Below are 18,153 nucleotides of genomic sequence, written 5' to 3' on the forward strand. Positions count from 1 at the left end.
AAGGGCTAATATCCAGAATCTACAATGAACTCAAACAAATTTACAAGAAAAAACCAAACAACCCCATCAAAAAGTGGGCAGAGGACATGAACAGACACTTCTCAAAAGAAGACATTTATGCAGCCAAAAAACACGTGAAGAAATGCTCATCATCACTGGCCATCAGAGAAATGAAAATCAAAACCACAATGAGATACCATCTCACACCAGTTAGAATGGCCATCATTAAAAAATCAGGAAACAACAGGTGCTGGAGAGGATGTGGAGAAATAGGAACACTTTTACACTGTTGGTGGGACTGTAAACTAGTTCAACCATTGTGGAAGTCAGTGTGGCGATTCCTCAGGGATCTAGAACTAGAAATACCATTTGACCCAGCCATCCCATTACTGGGTATATACCCAAAGGACTATAAATCATGCTGCTATAAAGACACATGCACACGTATGTTTATTGCAGCACTATTCACAATAGCAGAGTTGGAACCAACCCAAATGTCCAACAACGATAGACTGGATTAAGAAAATGTGGCACATATGCACCATGGAGTACTATGCAGCCATAAAAAATGATGAGTTCATGTCCTTTGTAGGGACATGGATGAAACTGGAAATCATCATTCTCAGTAAACTATTGCAAGAGCAAAAACCAAACACCGCATGTTCTCACTCATAGGTGGGAATTGAACAATGAGAACACATGGACACAGGAAGGGGAACATCACACTCCTGGGACTGTTGTGAGGTGGGGGGAGGGGGGAGGGATAGCATTAGGAGATATACCTAATGCTAAATGACGAGTTAATGGGTGCAGCACACCAACATGGCACATGTATACATATGTAACAAATCTGCACATTGTGCACATGTATCCTAAAACTTAAAGTATAATAATAATAAAATTTTAAAAAAATTAAAAAAAAAAGAATATTTGCCCAGAGGATCAAATACAACACGTACTCTGCAGGCACTTATCCACGAGTAGCGTTTCTCTTAGCCAAGCTTTTGAAAAGTATAGTGTGGCTCTGAGGTTGAAATTCTACTTGGAATCCTGGACCTTTCCATTGCCAATTAAGAGACGAGCCATATACCTTAATAACAAACTGAGCTGTGGCTTGGAATAGATCCTCTTATGAAAACCGATGCACCAGAAAGAACATTTCTCTCTTTCCCTGCTGCCGCCAAGTCATGTGGAGGTGGAGGCTTGAGATTGGGCTTCACCTGTAACCCACTGTCATGGTCGAGGAAGGCATTGCTGCTGGTGGTGTAATGGATGTTAATACTGCTTTACAAGAAGTGCTGAAGACCACCCTCATCCACGATGGCCTAGCATGTGGAATTTGTGAAGCTTCCAAAGCCTTAGACAAGCACCAAGCCCACCTTTGTGTGCTTGCATCCAACTGTGATAAGCCTATGTATGTCAAGTTTGTGGAGGCCCTTTGTGCTGAACACCAAATCAAATTAATCAAGGGTGACGACAACAAGAAACTAAGGGAATGGGAAGGTCCTTGTACAATTGACAGAGAGGGGAAACCCTGTAAAGTGGTTGGTTGCAGTTGTGTAGTAGTTAAGGACTATGGAAGGAGTCTCAGCCCAAGGATGTCATCGAAGAGTACTTCAAATGCAATAAATGAAGAAATAAACCTTTGGCTCACACATGGAAAGAAAAGAAAAGAAAAAAGAAAGAAAGAAATAAAGAAAGAAAGAAAGAGAAAGAAAGAAAGAAAGAAAGAAAGAAAGAAAGAAAGAGAAAGAAAGAAAAGAAAGAAAAAGAAAGAAAGAGAAAGAAAGAAAGACAGAAAGAAAGAGAGAGAGAAAAAGAAAGAAAGAAAGAAGAAAGAAGAAAGAAAGAAAGAAAGAAAGAAAGAAAGAAAGAAAGAAAGAAAGAAAGAAAGAAAGAAAGAAAGAAAATTTCTGAAGAGAAGGCCAACCCACATCCCTTCCAAAGTGCGTGAAGGGAGTCCCTGCAGGCAGAGCCAAGATTCTCTTCAGGAGGAAATTTGAGAGTTCCCTAACAAGGCAATGAATGAGTAACTGATTCCCCACAATTCCACATCATAAAATGCAACAGCAATAAAAATTAGCCCAGAAAAAAATGTAAAGCAGGCATGTAACCATATATCCTGTTTGGCTACACATACACATGTGAACTTGCACACACACACACACATGCTTGCGGCACATCTAATTTTGAGCAATAAGCCCTGTTAAAACTGGTTGTGAAATGTACACCCAAAGTAACTAAATAAGATGATTTATTGTTTATTATTATTTCCTATAAATCTCCCTAAAGTTGGAGGATTTTCATTAAAATGATTATTTCTGATCCAGATTTGGTAACCCTTGTTTCTGGAGGTCATTAGATAGCAGCATTCGTTGTCTACTAAAACTACTCCTAGTCCATGATACCCACATCAGGTTATTTGCATTTGAGAGAATGCTTGGCCTTCTGTGCTCCAGTGCAGAGCAGGGTGGCAGGGCCCTACCATATGCAACAACCTGCAGGGCACAGATACTGATCCTTTGGAGCTGATGCTGGTCAGTGGCCTGCACTGTTAGGCAGTTGTGCGGGTCCATAGGAAAGCAAACTAATGGTCTATCTCAATGTGGTTTCAAGTTAAAAATACAAGGATTCAGGACACATCTTTGTTTTACCCAACTGGAAATTATAAGTAGGATAGTTCATATTTTTTGCTTATATATTTTATCAAAGGCTGGAAGAGGATCAAGAAAAGTCACAAACCATTTAATATGATTTTTGGCAGGTGTTGTCATACGATCATATAAATTATAACAGATGACTGTGTTCCCAGCCTGTGAGCTGTGAATATAGGTCAGGCTTGCAAATTATTAAGCAAAGCCATGCAAATGGACATTGCTTGCACATGCTAGAATAGGACGACTAACTCATTCTGGTTTGGCAGAGATTTTTCTTATTTTAGTACTTGTCTTAATCCATTAAGTGTTGCTATAGAAGAATACCTGAGGCTGGGGAATTTATAAAGAAAAGAGGTATATTTGGCTCACAGTTCTGCAGGCTGGGAAGTTCAAAAAATATGGTGTCAGCATCTGCTCAGATTCTGGTGGGGGCTTTATGTCATAACATGGTGGAAAATCTCAATGGTGAGTGGACATGTGGGAAGAGACAAAACCCGAGGGGCATCCTGGCTTTACAACAACCCATTCCTGCAGGAACATTCCCACGAGAACTAAATCCAGTCTCATGAGAGAGCTGGAGTGCACCAAGTCATTCATGAGGGATCTGTCTCTGTGACCCAAACACCTCCCACCAGGCACATCTCCCAACACTACCACATTGGGGATCAAAGTTCAACATGAGTTTTGGTGGGGACAAACTCAAACCATAGTAGTACTGACTGTCCCATGCCCTGTAAAACCCCTCGGTCCCTGGCAAGCCAGGAAGGTTGGTCATCCTTGCTGGAGGCCTTCCTCCCAGGTGGTGACCCCTAGCTGTGTATTCACATTTGGGGGTGAGGCACAAAACACTGACTGCAATCTCTGCGGAGGAGTGGGGCTTGTTGACTGATGGAGCTCGCCACAGAGTGTCTGAGCATCAGGTCAGCTCCTCATTGAGGAAACCAGCACACATCCGCCACTGGAGGCTCTTTGTCTGGGACGTTCCTTTTCTCCACAAATGAATCCTCCGGACTGGCCTGTAGATTGTAAATTAGGTTACTCACTCTCTGGGGACTGGGGTCCCATCATTCAATATGTAGATTGTGGCTTAATCCTTGTGTTTAAACTTGACCTTACCTCCTCCTCCCAAACCTGTGTGGCTCAGACCTCCCATTCTACAGTTTCTTCAGTTCAATTTCTATGACAAATAAGTCTCCTTTCTCCCCTGGGTGGAGGCAACCCCTGGCTGAAGAGGGTAGAGAAAGTGGCCTAGGGTTTCCACTTATGCCCCTGTTTTCCTGTTTACAGCCTCACACTGTACCTCACCTCTTTAAGTGTGGATCCTTTCTGAGACTCTGCGGGTGAAGTAGGGAGAATCCGTTGGCTTCTTCTTCTTTTCTCCCTCTGGGGCATCCAAGTGAGAACATGCACCATTCTGCCAAATTACCACTCCTTTGTATGCCATCTCCAAAATACGGGTCGAAATTCTTGCTCGCTGTTTTCTCCTCTCTTGTCCCTACTGTCCTTGAAGGATTTTACCTGTGCTCTTCCTCTACTGCCATTTTGTTAGGATTTGGGGAGGGAGAGGAAATAAATTTGGTTGCAAATCAACCATGTTTCATTGGACTCATTGGACATCCATTTCTCTAGCAGTCTCTCTTTTGGTAACACCCAGTGGGTGGATGTTGGCACTTCTGGAACTATCTTCCATGTCTATTATCTTTTCTTTTCTTTTCTACTTTCTATTTATTTATCCCAGTCTGCTGTTTTCAGGGAGGATTCCAATCTTTCAGTTCACTAATTGGCTCTTCAGCTGCATACATTGCACTCCATAGCTCATCCACTCAGGTGGTTTTATTTGTTTAAACTATGAATATATTTTTTGTATTTTATTCCCATGATCAGTAATACAAAATGAACACATTGTTCACCTATAACATCCCTAATTGATTCTTTCCCATCAATTCTTATTTGAGAATATTCATTATACTTACTTCAGAGCACATTACTCGTTGTCTATTTGTCCTGTTTAATCTTCAGATCTGGAGCCAGACAGCTGAGGTTAATCTGTGGCTTCTCATGTTAAGCTATGTGACTTTGGACGAAGTTACTTAATCACTTGACACTTTAGTTTCTTCATTTGTAAAATGGCGATAAAAATAGTCCTACCTTAAACTCTTATAAAGTAGGACTCTTATAAGGTATTCATGTGTCTATTGCAAACATAAAATAGCCCCACTTTATGTTTGCAATAGTGCCTGACACATAAATGCTCAGTAAATATTAGCTATGGTTATTATGTTTCCTCAGGTGGAAGTCTCCCTTTCATGGTGGTGGTTCTGAAATGATATTTTTTGACAGTGAACTCATCTTTACCCATGAGATTTTCTGCAGGAAATCTACTGCCCTAGCTTGCTGTGAGGGAGGGCTGGAAATCACTGGATGAGCTTGTGCTCCATGCTGCTTTCAAGGAGAGTGCAGAACAGGCAGAGGCGCCATCAGGTGGACCAGCTGTGCTCTCACAGCTGGTCTTTGGGATGTAGCTGTTACTTAACTCTTCCTTGGCTTTGCAGCCATATGGGGCCCTGTCCTGTCTTTCATTCCCTAACACAGCTCATACCAGGAGACAGACACTGCTCTCCTGGTCATCTTGTCTGCCGAGGTGGGGTTGAGGGAGATATTCAGAGTCAATTCATCCAGCTCCTTCCACAGGCGTACTTGTCTAACCTTCTGTCAGAAGCCCTTTGGTCCTGTCTTTTCCAGGCATTCACCACTTCTGGGCATGGAATGCCTTGTTGCTGCTCCCACTGTTGTAATATATACTGTAGTATATACATGCAAGGATACATGTAGTATGTCCTTGGCCGCTGCTCATGAGCTGGGCTGCAGTATCAAATCAGATCCTGTCTGCTTTTGGCTTACAGAAACGTGTCAGTGCTTCTGATTCTCTGAACATTTCCTGTTAACTTTTTGAGAACACTGATTTTTTTCCTTCCGTGTCATTTCTGGAGGATGGGCCTGGGCGGAGAGATGGCAGCATGTGCTCAGTCCACTATCGTGAAAAGGGAAGTCAGAGAATGTATAGAAAAGATAAGAAGTAAGCAGAATCTTGGAGAATGAGTAGGAGCAGCCAAAGTGAAAAGAGGAGAAAATGCCATCGTAGGCTGGGGAGACAGCTTGAGTGAAGGTGTGCAGACAGGAGACCACAGGATAGGGTGAGGGGACACAAGCAATGCGATGTTTCAAGAGAGGCAAGACTTATAAGGGAGAAGCAGGGCATGATAGTCTTATGTATCAGGTTAAGGGGCTTAATTTTATTCTGGAGAGCCTCTGGTGGTTTAAGAAAGTGACATAGGCTGGGTGCAGTGGCTCATGCCTATAATCTCAGCACTTTGGGAGGCTGAGGTGGGAGAATCGCTTGAGCCCAGGAGTTCAAGACCAGCCTGGGCAACATACTGAGACTCTATCTCTTAAAAAAAGAAAAAAGAAAGAAAGAAAGTGACAAAGTCAGATGTGCACCTTGTCCACTGCGGAAGTTAGATTTGAGGGGCGTGAGACTAGAGCCAAGAAGACCAGTTAGAAAGCTCCTCCAGAAGTCCAGGCTGGAAACTACAAGGGCCTGAAAATTACCACAGCAGTATGTAAGAGATGGAGACAAGGAGTCAGATTCAACAAATATTCAGGAAGCAAAATCTGTAGACAAGGAGGATTTTCTAATACTGTTTTCTTTAGGTAGCATAGAAAGATACTTCAACCTTCTTCCACTGTGACCATATGCTTTTTTTCTTTTCAATTGCATTGTCTGCTGAAGTCGGCCATATGCTTTTTAAAAATTTGCAGAAGTAAGCTATTTTAACTGCAGATAGTTAATCCCATTGGTACTAGCATGTACATTCTTATGACTATAGTCAAGGTTGAAAATACTTCTATCAAGTTTCATATATGAGCCATAAGTTTACTGGGCATTTTAAGTTTTCTGTGCAGTGTCTAATCGTAATACTTCTCGAATTGATAGAATCATTATCCAGTTCATCATGGTCGGTCTTGTTGTAATAGTGGATTGAGTTTTATGTTGTCTTTGTAGATGTTAGTATTTCATATCAAGTTATAAAATTTAATCTTTCTTAGTGTGCACATCTAGAACTTGTGGACTTCATCAGGATAAAATATATCAGACAAGCTAAGATGCAATCAGATACAGTGAGATGCATAAGACATCCCATTTCACACAAAAGCATACTTCTCTTTGCAATACTCCTCTAGTTCTGCCTTACTACACAGGAGCCCTAACAAAATACATTTACTGAAATTGCTCAAAAAAGACGTATTTATATGTGTGTGTTATAAGTGTATATATTGCACTATTGAGTATATTCTCTACAGGAGAGAACTTCCATTTTAAATAGGCATGGATGTGAACAGCCTTACATGCTTAAAACTCTATACATATGATGGGGGAGAGAGTTTTCCATAGACTAGTTTCTGGCTGCACACTTGTTTCTCCTCCACTGCTGACATATTTCTGAAAACAGGTGCTGGGGAAATGTTTATTATTTAGATATCATCTCTGACCCTGCTGGCTGAATCAGAACAGTATTCCTGGAAGCCATTCCTATGCTGGAAGACTAGCAGTAATGCAACCACACATAGAAGTGACCGTAAACTACATAAAGCTTTCTCATCCCTAGCCAGATCCTAAAAATCCCTATGACCACCCCAACATGAGGGGCATGAGGAGCAATGAGATGGAGGGTAAATCAGAGTGGAAAGAGCCAGCCATCTTAACTACAGTCAAGTGCTGCATGAGGACATTTCAGACAACGACAGACCATATGGGACCATGACGGTCAGGCAGGGGCACAGGACAGGCAGGCAGCAGGGGCAGGAAGGACTAGCAGCTCTTCCCTGACTAGCAGCTGGGGTTCTGCCTCCACCTGCCTTCCCAGGACGGAAGCCAGATGAGCTGGACCATGATGGTCCCTTCAGATTATCATACCGTATTTTTCCTGTACCTTTTGTGTGGTTAGGTATGTTTAGATAGACAAGTACTTGCCATTGTGTTACAATTGCCTAGCATATTCTGTACTGTAACGCGCTGCAGTGGCTTGTAGCCTAGAAGCAATAGGCTATACCAGGCAGCCTAGGCATATAGTAGGCTCTACCATCTAGTTTTGTGTAAGTACACCTGATGATATTTGCACAACAAAGTCACATAAGGATGCATTTCTCAGAACGCATCCCTGTCGTTAAGCAACACATGACTGCGTTTGCACTTAAAATAGCTGACTTTTGCAAAGTCTGTAAAAACATATTACCATGTCAAACGTTGTTAAAGCCTCTCCCACCATGGCCTTGTAAGGAGCCCATGCAAGCGAGAGCCCTGCAGTTTCCTGGTGAATCCTTCTCTATTGACAGCATGTGAAAAATGATTCTGGCAGACAGAAATCCAGTTGCTATCAGATCTCTAGCTGGAATGGCTTGTCAGAATGTGGTACCCCAGTGGGAGACGGAACCCAGGAGAAAAAGCAGGTTTAGAGAGAAAAAGTTCATTTCTTGACATGATAAATTTGAGCTTTTGAGGGACATTCCGGTAAAGGTACTAGAAGGCTGATATTTATTGATACATCTGTAATTCTGGTACCACCCTACTATTAAAGAAAATTCAAACAATCCAAAGGAATCCAGGGAAAGAGCAAAAAGAAACAACAAGAAAGCATATTGTACATGATATTCTAAATTTCAGCCACTGGTGTGGCCTGTTTGCTGACTAGTTAGAATCTCGGAAAAGGTCCTAGAGGGTCTCCCTGTGACAAGCATTAACCATTTTTTGCCAGATCAGAAGAATGTCAGGGGTGGGGGCACTGTGGGAGTCTCAGGGGAGCGGCTATTTACCAAGAAGGACGGAAGAATTCCAACTTATAATAATGTATAGGGTTTTACCGATGTGTTCTAGAGCCTGCTGCTGGTTGTGTGGCCACATGGCTGGAGTTACAGTCCCAGCTCTGGCAGAGGAGGAGGCCTGGGTGAGGTTTGCAGGGGCTGAGTTCCTCTAGCTCAGGCCATATAGGTAGCATAAATTCAACTTTTTATATTCATATTAATACTTACAATTTTTATATTAACACTGTCCCCTATATAACTGTTTTCAGTCACAGTTGTTTGAGAGGAGTGTTTGTTTGAAGCTGGAGCCTTTATTTGCTCATAGTCACTGTTTCCTAACAAATAATACTCCAGTACCCACCTAACAGGTCCTCTGGAATTAGTAGACTTGAAAGCATCAGCAACACACCATGTGGTTTCAGAAGACCCTAGCTATAGTTGGGAATCTGACAGGTGCATGATGTGGACTCCCCACAGGGCTCACAGGTCAAGGAACACGTGCTCCCCACCAGCAGAAGGCAGGCACTGGACTGGTGCATGTGGACTGGGGCCCTGTTGCCTTGTAGGCGTGGGACATTTCAGCATGGGTCAAGTGTTCCCCACATCAGTCCCTCTGCCAGGGCCTCACCTGGATCACCCTAATTTATTGTCTTTTCAGCTCAATGAGGTAGATACTGTTGGCGTCTCCTGTTTACAGACCGGAATCTGAGGCTCCAAGAGGCTTAGGGACATGCCCAGTGGCCTGCCCATGCTGGAGTCCCTCTGTCTTCTCCAGAGCCTACCCTTGTCCCCTGCACTGCTGCCCGGTGTCTTTGTCCAGGTCAGAGTCTGCTGTCCCCTCCTCACTGTGTGCTTCTCGCCTCTAGGCTGGCACAAGGTAGGTACTTGAGAAATACTGGTGAAAGTTGGAACAAATGAATGAATGAGGTAATAAAGTCTACATGGTCGAGATGGTTGGGTGGCACAGGCTCCGGCCATATTTTGGAATAGTCAAGCCTTCTTGAAATCTAATGTCTGCCCCACTTGACTGTTTCACACAATTCCTTAAATTGTGACTATAGCGAAAAAAAGAGATGACCAATCCTGAGGTGATGATTTCCCTTAATAGCCCCTTGAGATATGACCCCGAAGACTCAGCTGGAGCTGCAGGGAGATGCCAACCGCATTGCTCACTGCCAGCCTGTAGGCTCAGAAGGGGGTGTTGGCAGAGAAGGAACCTCCCAGCCCAGGAGTCAGACTTTCCACTGGGAGCAGCCTGGGAAGCTTGCAGTCAGCTGAAAGTTCTCTCCCAACACAGTGTATGTGGCAGATGCATTCCCTAACTCCCCCAAGGTGACTTCAGAGCAGCTCATCTGGCTTCTGTCCTGGGGAGGCAGCTGGAGGCAGAACCCCAGCTGCTAGCCAGGGAAGAGCTGCTAGCCCTTCCTGTCCCTGCTCCCTGCCTGTCCTATGCCTCTGCCTGAGCACAGCTTTGTCTGGAGAGCCTAAGCCCTGGCGGGGCTTTGTGCATGTGGTTTTAAAGGTGTCTGAAGCCCACTGCCCCAGAGAAAGAGACAGACACCATGAGAAGCTCCTCTGCCCAAGGCACCAATCCTGCTTTGACAGATACTCACACTCCAGAAGGCTTGTTGGAGGCATGCCAGCCACATTTGGTCCTTTCCTTTGCTCCGGTCCCTTTGTCTTACCTTGCCATCCTCCCTATTTATTCATGGAAACACCCCTGGAAGCCCCCAGAAGAAGACTCGTGCTAGGCTGGGTGGATGCAGGGCAGCTGCAGTAGGTGGAAATGAAGCAAACCCAGAAGATTCCTACCCCAGGCTCCTGGATGTCCTGCTGAGGGGAGGGCTGGAGTGTGTTTGAAATACCAGCCTCATTCGTGCTCATACACAACATGCTTCAGTGGCCCTGCTCACCATACACCATACACCATACACATGCACAGAGCTCAGGAAAGACTTCACATTCATTCGTGAGCCCAAAGGCATTGGGGTACAATTCTGATGGGGTACAAGCTAAATATTGTCACATGCCACTAACCACAGGAATTGTCTCCTGCCTCACCCAAAGCCTCTGCTTGTCCAGGCTCCTACAGGTAGGGTTGCCAGGTAAAATGCAGAGCACCCTGTGGAATGTGAACTTCAGATAAACACTGAATAAATTTTTGGAATAAGTGTGTCCCAAATACTGCATACGACTCACTGAATAAACTACCTGTGTATCTGATATTCAAATCAACTGGGTGACCTATATTTTTATTTTGTTTTTTCTTTTCTTTTTCTTTTTTTTTTTTTGAGACAGAGTCTCGCACTGTTGCCCGGGCTGGAGTGCAGTGGCACCATCTCAGCTCATTGCAACCTCCGCCTCCCAGGTTCAAGTGATTCTTGCCTCAGCCTCCCAAGTAGCTGGGATTACAGGCACCTGCCACCATGCCCCGCTAATTTTTTAAATATTTTTAGTAAAGACAGGGTTTCACTAGGTTGGTCAGGCTGGTCTCAAACTCCTGACCTCGTGATCCACCCGCCTCGGCCTCCCAAAGTGTTGGGGTTACAGGCATGAGCCACTGCACCCGGCCTATATTTTTATTTTCTAAACCCAGCAACCCTAACATTACTGAGCCATCACTGGTGCAGATAATTGAGGAATAACTAATAGCTATTGTCCATGACTCATTCTTTGGTTCCACAGGCTTCTAACTAAAAAAAAAAAAAAAAAAAAAATCTTACCTGGACTGTTACATAATTACAGCTGCTCAGGGAAGTCCCCCAGCATCTACTCCTGCAGATCTCAGACACATCTTTGGTGTATCCACCAGAATGATCTTTCTATGAGAAAAATATGACAAGGTCAGGCCTAAATTTAACATTCCTTTACAGTTTCCTGTGTCTCTCATGAAAAACAAAAAACCTTACTGTGTTCACAAAGGCTTTGTCCCTGGAGCCCTCCACAACCCTCCTGCCTCACCGTGGTTCACCGTAGGTTTCATGGCAGATGAGAGACAGTGAACCAGAGAAGGTCAGTGTGCGTTCACATCCCGGGCCCAAGATGGGAGGAGGGAAGGGGTGCCCTGCTCAGTCCCTTCTACTCCCTCCTTAACTGAGCTCCTGTAGTGGAGCTAAGAAATGAGATGGAAAAAATATAAATGTCATAAAAGGACAGATCAAATTTCCATCCTTCGTAAATACAACTATTTATCTATAAAATACAAAAGAATCACTGGCTGGGCAAGGTGGCTTACGCCTGTAATCCCCACACTTTGGGAGGCCGAGGCAGGAGGATCACTTAGGGTCAGTTCAAGACCAGCCAGGCCAACATGGTGAAACCCTGTCTCTGCTAAAAATACAAAAATTAGCCAGGGGTGGTGGCGCACACCTGTAATCCCAGCTACTTGGGAGGCTGAGGCCGGAAAATCACTTGAACCCGGGAGGCAGAGGTTCCAGTGAGCCAAGATTGTGCCACTGCACTCCAGCCCAGGCAACAAAGAGAGACTCTGTCTCAAAAATAGAAATAAAAAAATAAAAGAATCAATTATCTTAGAAGTATTAATATTAGGAAAAAAATGAGAATCCAAAAAGATGGTTGAGTATAAGATGAATAAAAAATAAATCAAGAGTTTTTCTCATAAACCAGCAATAATTAATTTAAAATATGATAAAATAGTAACAATAGCAAATAAATGCATAAAGTAAAAATAATCCTAACAAGAAATGAGAAGACATAAATTTTCAGAGTCTTAATGTATTTACTTATGAAGTTCAGAATACACATGGTCCTGGATTTATGGGGGTTTGACTTACAATTTATAGACTTTACATTGGTCCAAAAGTGATGTGAATTCAGGAGAAGCCACACTTCAAGTACACATACAACCATTCATTCAATTCCAGTACGGTAGTCAATAAATTCCATGAGATAGTCAACACCCTGTTATAAAATAGACCTTGTGTTAGATAATTTTGCCTAACTGCAGGCTAACATAGGGTTCTGGGCATGGTTAAAGTAGTCTAGGCTCAGCTATGATGTTTGGTAGGTTAGATGTATTAAATGCATTTTCCATTTAGGATATAATTTTGCAATGTGTTTATCAGGACCTAACCACATCATAAGTCGAGAACATTTGTACATGCTTCTCCTTGTTTTTCTCTTAATTTAGGGGAAGGCTCAATAATGTGTGTGCTGGGTCCCAAGCACATGTGGAATGGTGACCAGATTAAAAATTATCATTCAGAAAAGAATCAGAAATTATTCCCCTCATTCTCATCTGATTTTATGGGTTTCGATCCAGAGCTTCTCTCTGCCCAAGAAATGAAGTAAATCCACGAGAGAGAGTGTTCGCAGGTGTGAGGGTGGGAGGAATGGGAGCCTTTCTGGAGGTGGGACACATATGTGGCTGCCTCCTCAAGCAATTGGGGACATTGTCTCAATCCTGCACAGCCCTGGGGTTTGGGGGAGTGGTCCCATTCCAAGCCGACATGAGACTAGGATGGCTCACTAAGGCCTGGAACTGAGCCCTGAGTGCCAACATCACTGCTGGGCTGCAGAAATCATTCAGGTGGCTGCACAGAGGATGGAAGGCATTATATCCCCACCCACAAATGGACCACATGGATTCAAGATGCCCATGTGTTCTTCCAAATGGTGTCTGTAGCTCCCCATCCCCCTGCAGCATCATAGGAAGGACAGCAGTTGGCCCCTCCCATCAAACAAAGAAAGCACATCCTGAGATTGAATTTTCCAATCTTGAGGAAAGTGGGGGCTCAGAGCCAGAGTTCATTTGATTTACAAAAACAGAAATGTGATGTTGCTTGGAACCAAAGCTATGGAAACTCATGTGAACACATTCATGATTTATTATGCTTAAATCATCTTTATTCAGCTCAGGAGTGGGGTGGCTGGGAGCATGAACTTCAGGTCCAGGAAGATGGGTTTGGATCCAGCCTCTGCCACTTGCTCTCTGGAATAATACTTAAAACATTTAACTCCTCTAAGCTTCAGTGTCCTTATAAAAAATGGGGTAAACAATACTGGTCCCATGACATTGTGTGAAGATTGAATAGTACATAATACACTGTATTAAAAGGGCTTGTCAAGGTGTGTGGCACATGGTATGTGCTCAGTCAACAGCCTTTGTGTGTAGTAACAGCTCTGGTAGTAATTTTGCTAGCTGGAGAGATGGTAATAATTGTGACAGCAACAAGTATTTTTATCCCCATTTCACGGATGAAGATACAGGCTCAGGGAAAATAACTAAATATTCCCAAGAGTCACCAGGTACCATACCCACCCAAAGACACATCCTAAGACCTGGCACATGTTAATTTTAATGATTATCTGGGTGAATGGATTAATAAAAGGGGAAAGTGGAGCCGGTGGTGTGGGGGGTAGTGTGAATGCCCACCGAGGTCTGAAGTGGGGTGCAGATTCGTTCATCAGCAGAAAGTTACTCGAGTCACGTCTGCAGTGGGGGGCTCTTCCCTAGAAGCCTAGGCCAGCTGCCTCCATGTCAGGGGGCTGAGTTGGCATCCAAAGACTCAAAGGAGTGAATCATACATGTCAGTCACAGGGTTGGCTTGGGCACCACCATTCTGGCGCACCACTGGGCCCTCTGACCACCTGGAGAGCCTGACCAGGCCTGCCACAGAGACCTCAGAGTGCCAGAGAATCTCCACTGTGTCCTTAGCTCCACATAGTCGGGGCTTCGCTGAAGTCTGCCTCTCTCTGTCATTATGCTTGGCTGGGACTGCTCATCCTGATGGCACTGGGCAGGCAGTGGGCTGCAGAGGGAGAGTTGAGGGGAGCAGGAGGCAGGCACTCTGTGTGACTTTGGAGGGTCCTTCTACCCCAAGACCTCACTGCTACCATCTGTAAGTGAAGGAACTGGACCAGATGGGGAATAAGGAGGGCTCCATCTCATGCCAAAGGCCAAGGCTAGGAGTGGCTGCCTGGGGTACAGTGCTGGGAGGGTTTGCAAGGGGAGTGTCAAGGCTGGTCAGTGATTATGGGGAAGAGTCAGGGCCCATCAGGGGAATGAAGTGGCTAAGGATGCCTCCAGCCCTAATAGCCACAAGTGAATTCTGTTGAAAGGGAGTTCTAGCATCTCACAGACCAAGTGGATCCTGGGGATGGAAACCAAAGGCCAGACAAGATCCTCCCTGTCCCATGGCATTAATTCCTCTCAGAACTCACAGATGGTCAGTCGGGAGTACAGGCAGTTCCTGTCATTCCACTGCCCATCTGTGTACATCTCCACACACTGCTCTTTTCCCCGACCTGCGGGCTCCCCTGGGTACCAGTTGGTGTAGTTTACAGGGGTCCCATCTGAGTAGCGGAAGTCTCCAGGCCTGGGACCCTCAGTCAGGCCCACATAAGCATACGTGTTGTACTTCTTCACGAAGCTTGCAATGGCCTCATTTTCCTCTGGACTCCTCGGGACAGCAATGCGGCCACCTGCTCTGGCACATGCCTCCTGAATGGCATCAAAAGTGAGGGACTGCCCATTGGTGGAGAAGACCTTCTCTCCTACTGTCATTATGGAGCCCTGCAGACTGAGGGCTGAGAGTAGAAGAGTCCGGATCAGGCCACTGACCGCTTTGTCTCTAAGCCACCTCCCTCACCTGGGGTTTCTGCTACCAGATTCTCCCCAGTCTCTCCATCTCTGCCTCTCTCTGTGTCTTCTCTTCCTCTTCCAATCGCAGTTTTCTAAATTCACTTTTAGACTCTCCTCTATTTATTCATTCATCTAAGTAACAATTACTTATTGCCAGAAATGGTGCAATTTCCTGGGATTCAGTGGAAAGCAAGGCAGGTGGAGAACTTGCTTTCTTATGAAATGGGGAGTGAATTGTGTCTGCTTCTGTCTCCTCTGGGCCATTCAAAGACATCAGAAAAGCAAACATCATTCCTTTCCCCAAGACCCGCATGTGCACACTTGTTTGTCATCTCTATTCTAGAAGGTGGTGCTGAAAATGAAGGGAATTTGTGGGAAACTCCTACCCTGTGAGGCCCAGGGGGTCCCCTTACCTCCCCTTGTCTGCAGGATTTGATGTCTGAAGTCGTGGAGTGTGGCTTGGAGCTCCTCATCTAGATGAGCTGGAAGCCCTGTGGAGAGCGCCCCACACAGAAGGAGGGGCAGCCCAGTGAAGACCCCCACTTGCTGCCACACAGGCGTTTTGCCATCTGCAATCCTGGAACTCTGCCCTTTCATTGCTGCTAGGCACCGCCTAGGCCCCAGGATCAGAGGGTCCACACCCCGTGGTCCCCTATTCTTCAGTGAAGCCTTGCCCCTGCTGAGACCCCCCACCCCTTGTCCTCTTTCCTGCTCTGTCCCTCGAGGGGCTCTGTCTGCCCGCCTCTGTGGGGCAAGTCCCTCTCCCACACCCTCCACCAAGGGCAAGCGTGATGCTCTCTGCACTGCCCTGATGGACTTGCTTACTGCTCTGAGCTTCAAAGTTCCCCTCTGTGGGGCTCCTGATCACACCATCTGCCTGGATGCCTGGTCCGCATTCACCCTTCAGACTGCCCCCAGGGCCTCCATCCCAGGACATGCCTCCCCTGCCTCCCAGCGCTGTCCCTCGTCCCACACCTGACTCAGTGTGTCCCCATCAGTGGTCATGAGACATGGAGGACTTCCCACACCTGCCCTTCCCTGAATTGTGACCACACTCCCCAGACACCTGGGCTTTCTCCCTCAAGCTTATCCTCTCTTACTTAGGTTGAGCAAATGCCCATGGGGAACCTGTAGGGTTTGTCTGACCCCCGTCACCCCTGTGTAACTGACTTCAGAGTCGCTGTGCCCATGTTCCCACTGCCCACCTGCCCCACTCTGCTCACCTGGAGGGCCCCTCTCCCCAGGCTTCCCCTTTTCTCCACGCTCTCCAGGGACACCAGGGGCTCCAGGCAGCCCATCATTCCCAGGAGGACATGGCATAGCTCCAGGCGGACCCATGGGGCCTGCAGAGAAAAGAGACATGGATGTGTAGGATCTGTCACCCACAACTGGTTGGAGCTAGTGAGACTTGATGCCTATTATCACTGGGGCTGGCTCAGCTATCACTCCGTGGGCACTATGAGGACAGACTCTCCAGGATGCGCCATCCTAAGGGCTCCAGGAACCCACCAGGTCCCACCCAGCTTACTATAGCCCCCAGCTCACTATGGCCCACAGCCTAGGGGCCTGGACAGATGGGCCTCCTGAAAAGGGGTCTGTGTCCCTCAGCTGAGGGTGGGGTCTCAAGCACAGTACCTGGAGGGCCAGGGTCTCCTTTGACACCATCTCTCCCGTCCCTGCCTGGCAGGCCATGGGATCCAGGAGTGCCGGGGATACCAGGGCTTCCAACACAAACGTCCTTCACTTCGCACGCAGCACCAGAGGCTGCCATCAAGATGAGGGTGAGGGCCAGAGGGCACAGCCACATGGCTCTGGCTCCAGTTGCTGCTCCTGCAGGAGGGATGGCCGTGAGCCCCTCTGCCACCTCTGCCAACATCTCCCCCACTGTGCTCTGTCAGGACTCAGGAAGCTGGGCAGAGCTGAGAGGCAGGGCGGGCAAGACCAGAGTGCTGGGAAGACCCAAAGCACCTGGGAAAATTCCCAGCATCATCTGGCACCTGGCATGGCCTCATGCTTCAGGCCTCCGGCTGGAGATTGTGGGGTCTCCAGGCTGCTGAGGAGGAGAAAGAGTAAGGAGCTCTGGGGAGCCCGGGGACCTGGGCTCCATTGCAGTCTCCTTTTTGTCAGTGCCTCACTATGTTACCCTGGGAAACTGGCTTCACCTCTCTGACTTCAGCTGAATCTTTCGTGCTCTGCAGAAAACCTGCCTTGTCCCTCTCAGGCTGTTAGGAGGAAGGATGAGGTCACTCACTCACTGACTCACTCCATCTGTCCCTCATGTGCTCTGTTACCTTCTTTTCAGGCTCCAAAAAATCAGCGACCCGACCAGAGAATGAAAAGAGATGAACGGGGCCCACAGCCTGGGCCCTTCAAGGTGATGATCAGGCTGGTGATGACCCTCTCACAGTCAGTGATGAGGTCTTCCTTCCTCTTGGGGTCTGTTCTCCCACTTCCCCCCGCTTAGGCCCTGCTGAGTCCCTGGTAGGGATGGATCTGGCCAAGGAAGATATCAAAGTATGAGGGTCTTTGCAGGTCATTCATAGTGACCGTGCTGTGAAACACCTCCCAGTGGAAATTGGGAGTTGCCCTCCTTCCCAGCCTGGGCCTTGGTCAGGCCTGTGGCTGCTGGGCTGGTCCTCTCTGCCTGCGATACTCAAGCTGGAGAACACCCAGGGGATGGGGCTAAACTCACCCACACACAGAGCCTCCAGCTGCTTGGGTCTCTGCCTCCAAGTCAGAGCATAAAGGTGGACAACAGCATTTATAGGGTGTGGGCTGCCAGGCTTCCTCCCAACCCCTGAGAGCCCTACCACAAAACCTATGCTCCAAGCAGGAAATAGGCATAGTGTTTACACAGCACGTTTCCCTGCAGAACACTCAGGCTGGAGGAATACTTAGGACCCTTGAGGGGAGCACAGAACCTGGTAAAGAAAAATACCATGTCTGTAAGAAGAGAAATGCCCCACTGGCTAAGGTCACCCACTCTGCACTCAGGGAGCTCCACTGGGTTCCTTGTTTAGTTTCAGAAAATGA

General features: G+C 46.5%; 1 protein-coding gene and 1 pseudogene across 7 annotated transcripts; one reads left to right on the forward strand and one right to left on the reverse strand.

The window, feature by feature from the left end:
- The first annotated feature begins 965 nt into the window (after positions 1–965).
- LOC129480300 (small ribosomal subunit protein eS12-like) lies at positions 966–1,684 on the forward strand (annotated as a pseudogene).
- Positions 1,685–13,331: 11,647 nt separating this feature from the next.
- LOC129480950 (pulmonary surfactant-associated protein A2) lies at positions 13,332–17,834 on the reverse strand. Of its 7 annotated transcripts, none has more exons than XM_063638158.1 (5): positions 17,813–17,834; positions 16,756–16,950; positions 16,344–16,463; positions 15,534–15,611; positions 13,332–15,065 (listed from the first exon to the last, which is right to left on the reverse strand). In XM_063638158.1, exons 2-5 carry the CDS (start codon positions 16,925–16,927, stop codon positions 14,689–14,691), a joined length of 747 nt encoding a protein of 248 aa, XP_063494228.1. In that variant the 5' UTR covers positions 16,928–16,950; positions 17,813–17,834; the 3' UTR covers positions 13,332–14,688. The 7 variants fall into 7 exon arrangements, with proteins under 7 accessions (XP_063494228.1, XP_055131524.1, XP_055131523.1 ...); XM_055275549.1 differs by lacking the exon at positions 17,813–17,834 and adding an exon at positions 17,412–17,418; XM_055275548.1 differs by lacking the exon at positions 17,813–17,834 and adding an exon at positions 17,283–17,367.
- Positions 17,835–18,153: the final 319 nt, after the last annotated feature.

The sequence above is a fragment of the Symphalangus syndactylus genome, chromosome 4 (genome assembly GCF_028878055.3).
Source record: "Symphalangus syndactylus isolate Jambi chromosome 4, NHGRI_mSymSyn1-v2.1_pri, whole genome shotgun sequence".
Classification (NCBI taxonomy): Eukaryota; Metazoa; Chordata; class Mammalia; order Primates; family Hylobatidae; genus Symphalangus; species Symphalangus syndactylus.

Excerpts from the sequence above, each read along its gene's own strand:
- LOC129480950 (XM_055275545.2), bottom strand. The coding sequence starts at position 16,996 with ATGTTGGCAGAGGTGGCAGAGGGGCTCACGGCCATCCCTCCTGCAGGA. Across the intron at positions 16,464-16,755 it reads AGGAGACCCTGGCCCTCCAG|GCCCCATGGGTCCGCCTGGA; the intron begins GTACTGTGCTTG and ends TTTTCTCTGCAG. Across the intron at positions 15,066-15,533 it reads AATCCTGCAGACAAGGGGAG|CCCTCAGTCTGCAGGGCTCC; the intron begins GTAAGGGGACCC and ends TTCTACTCTCAG.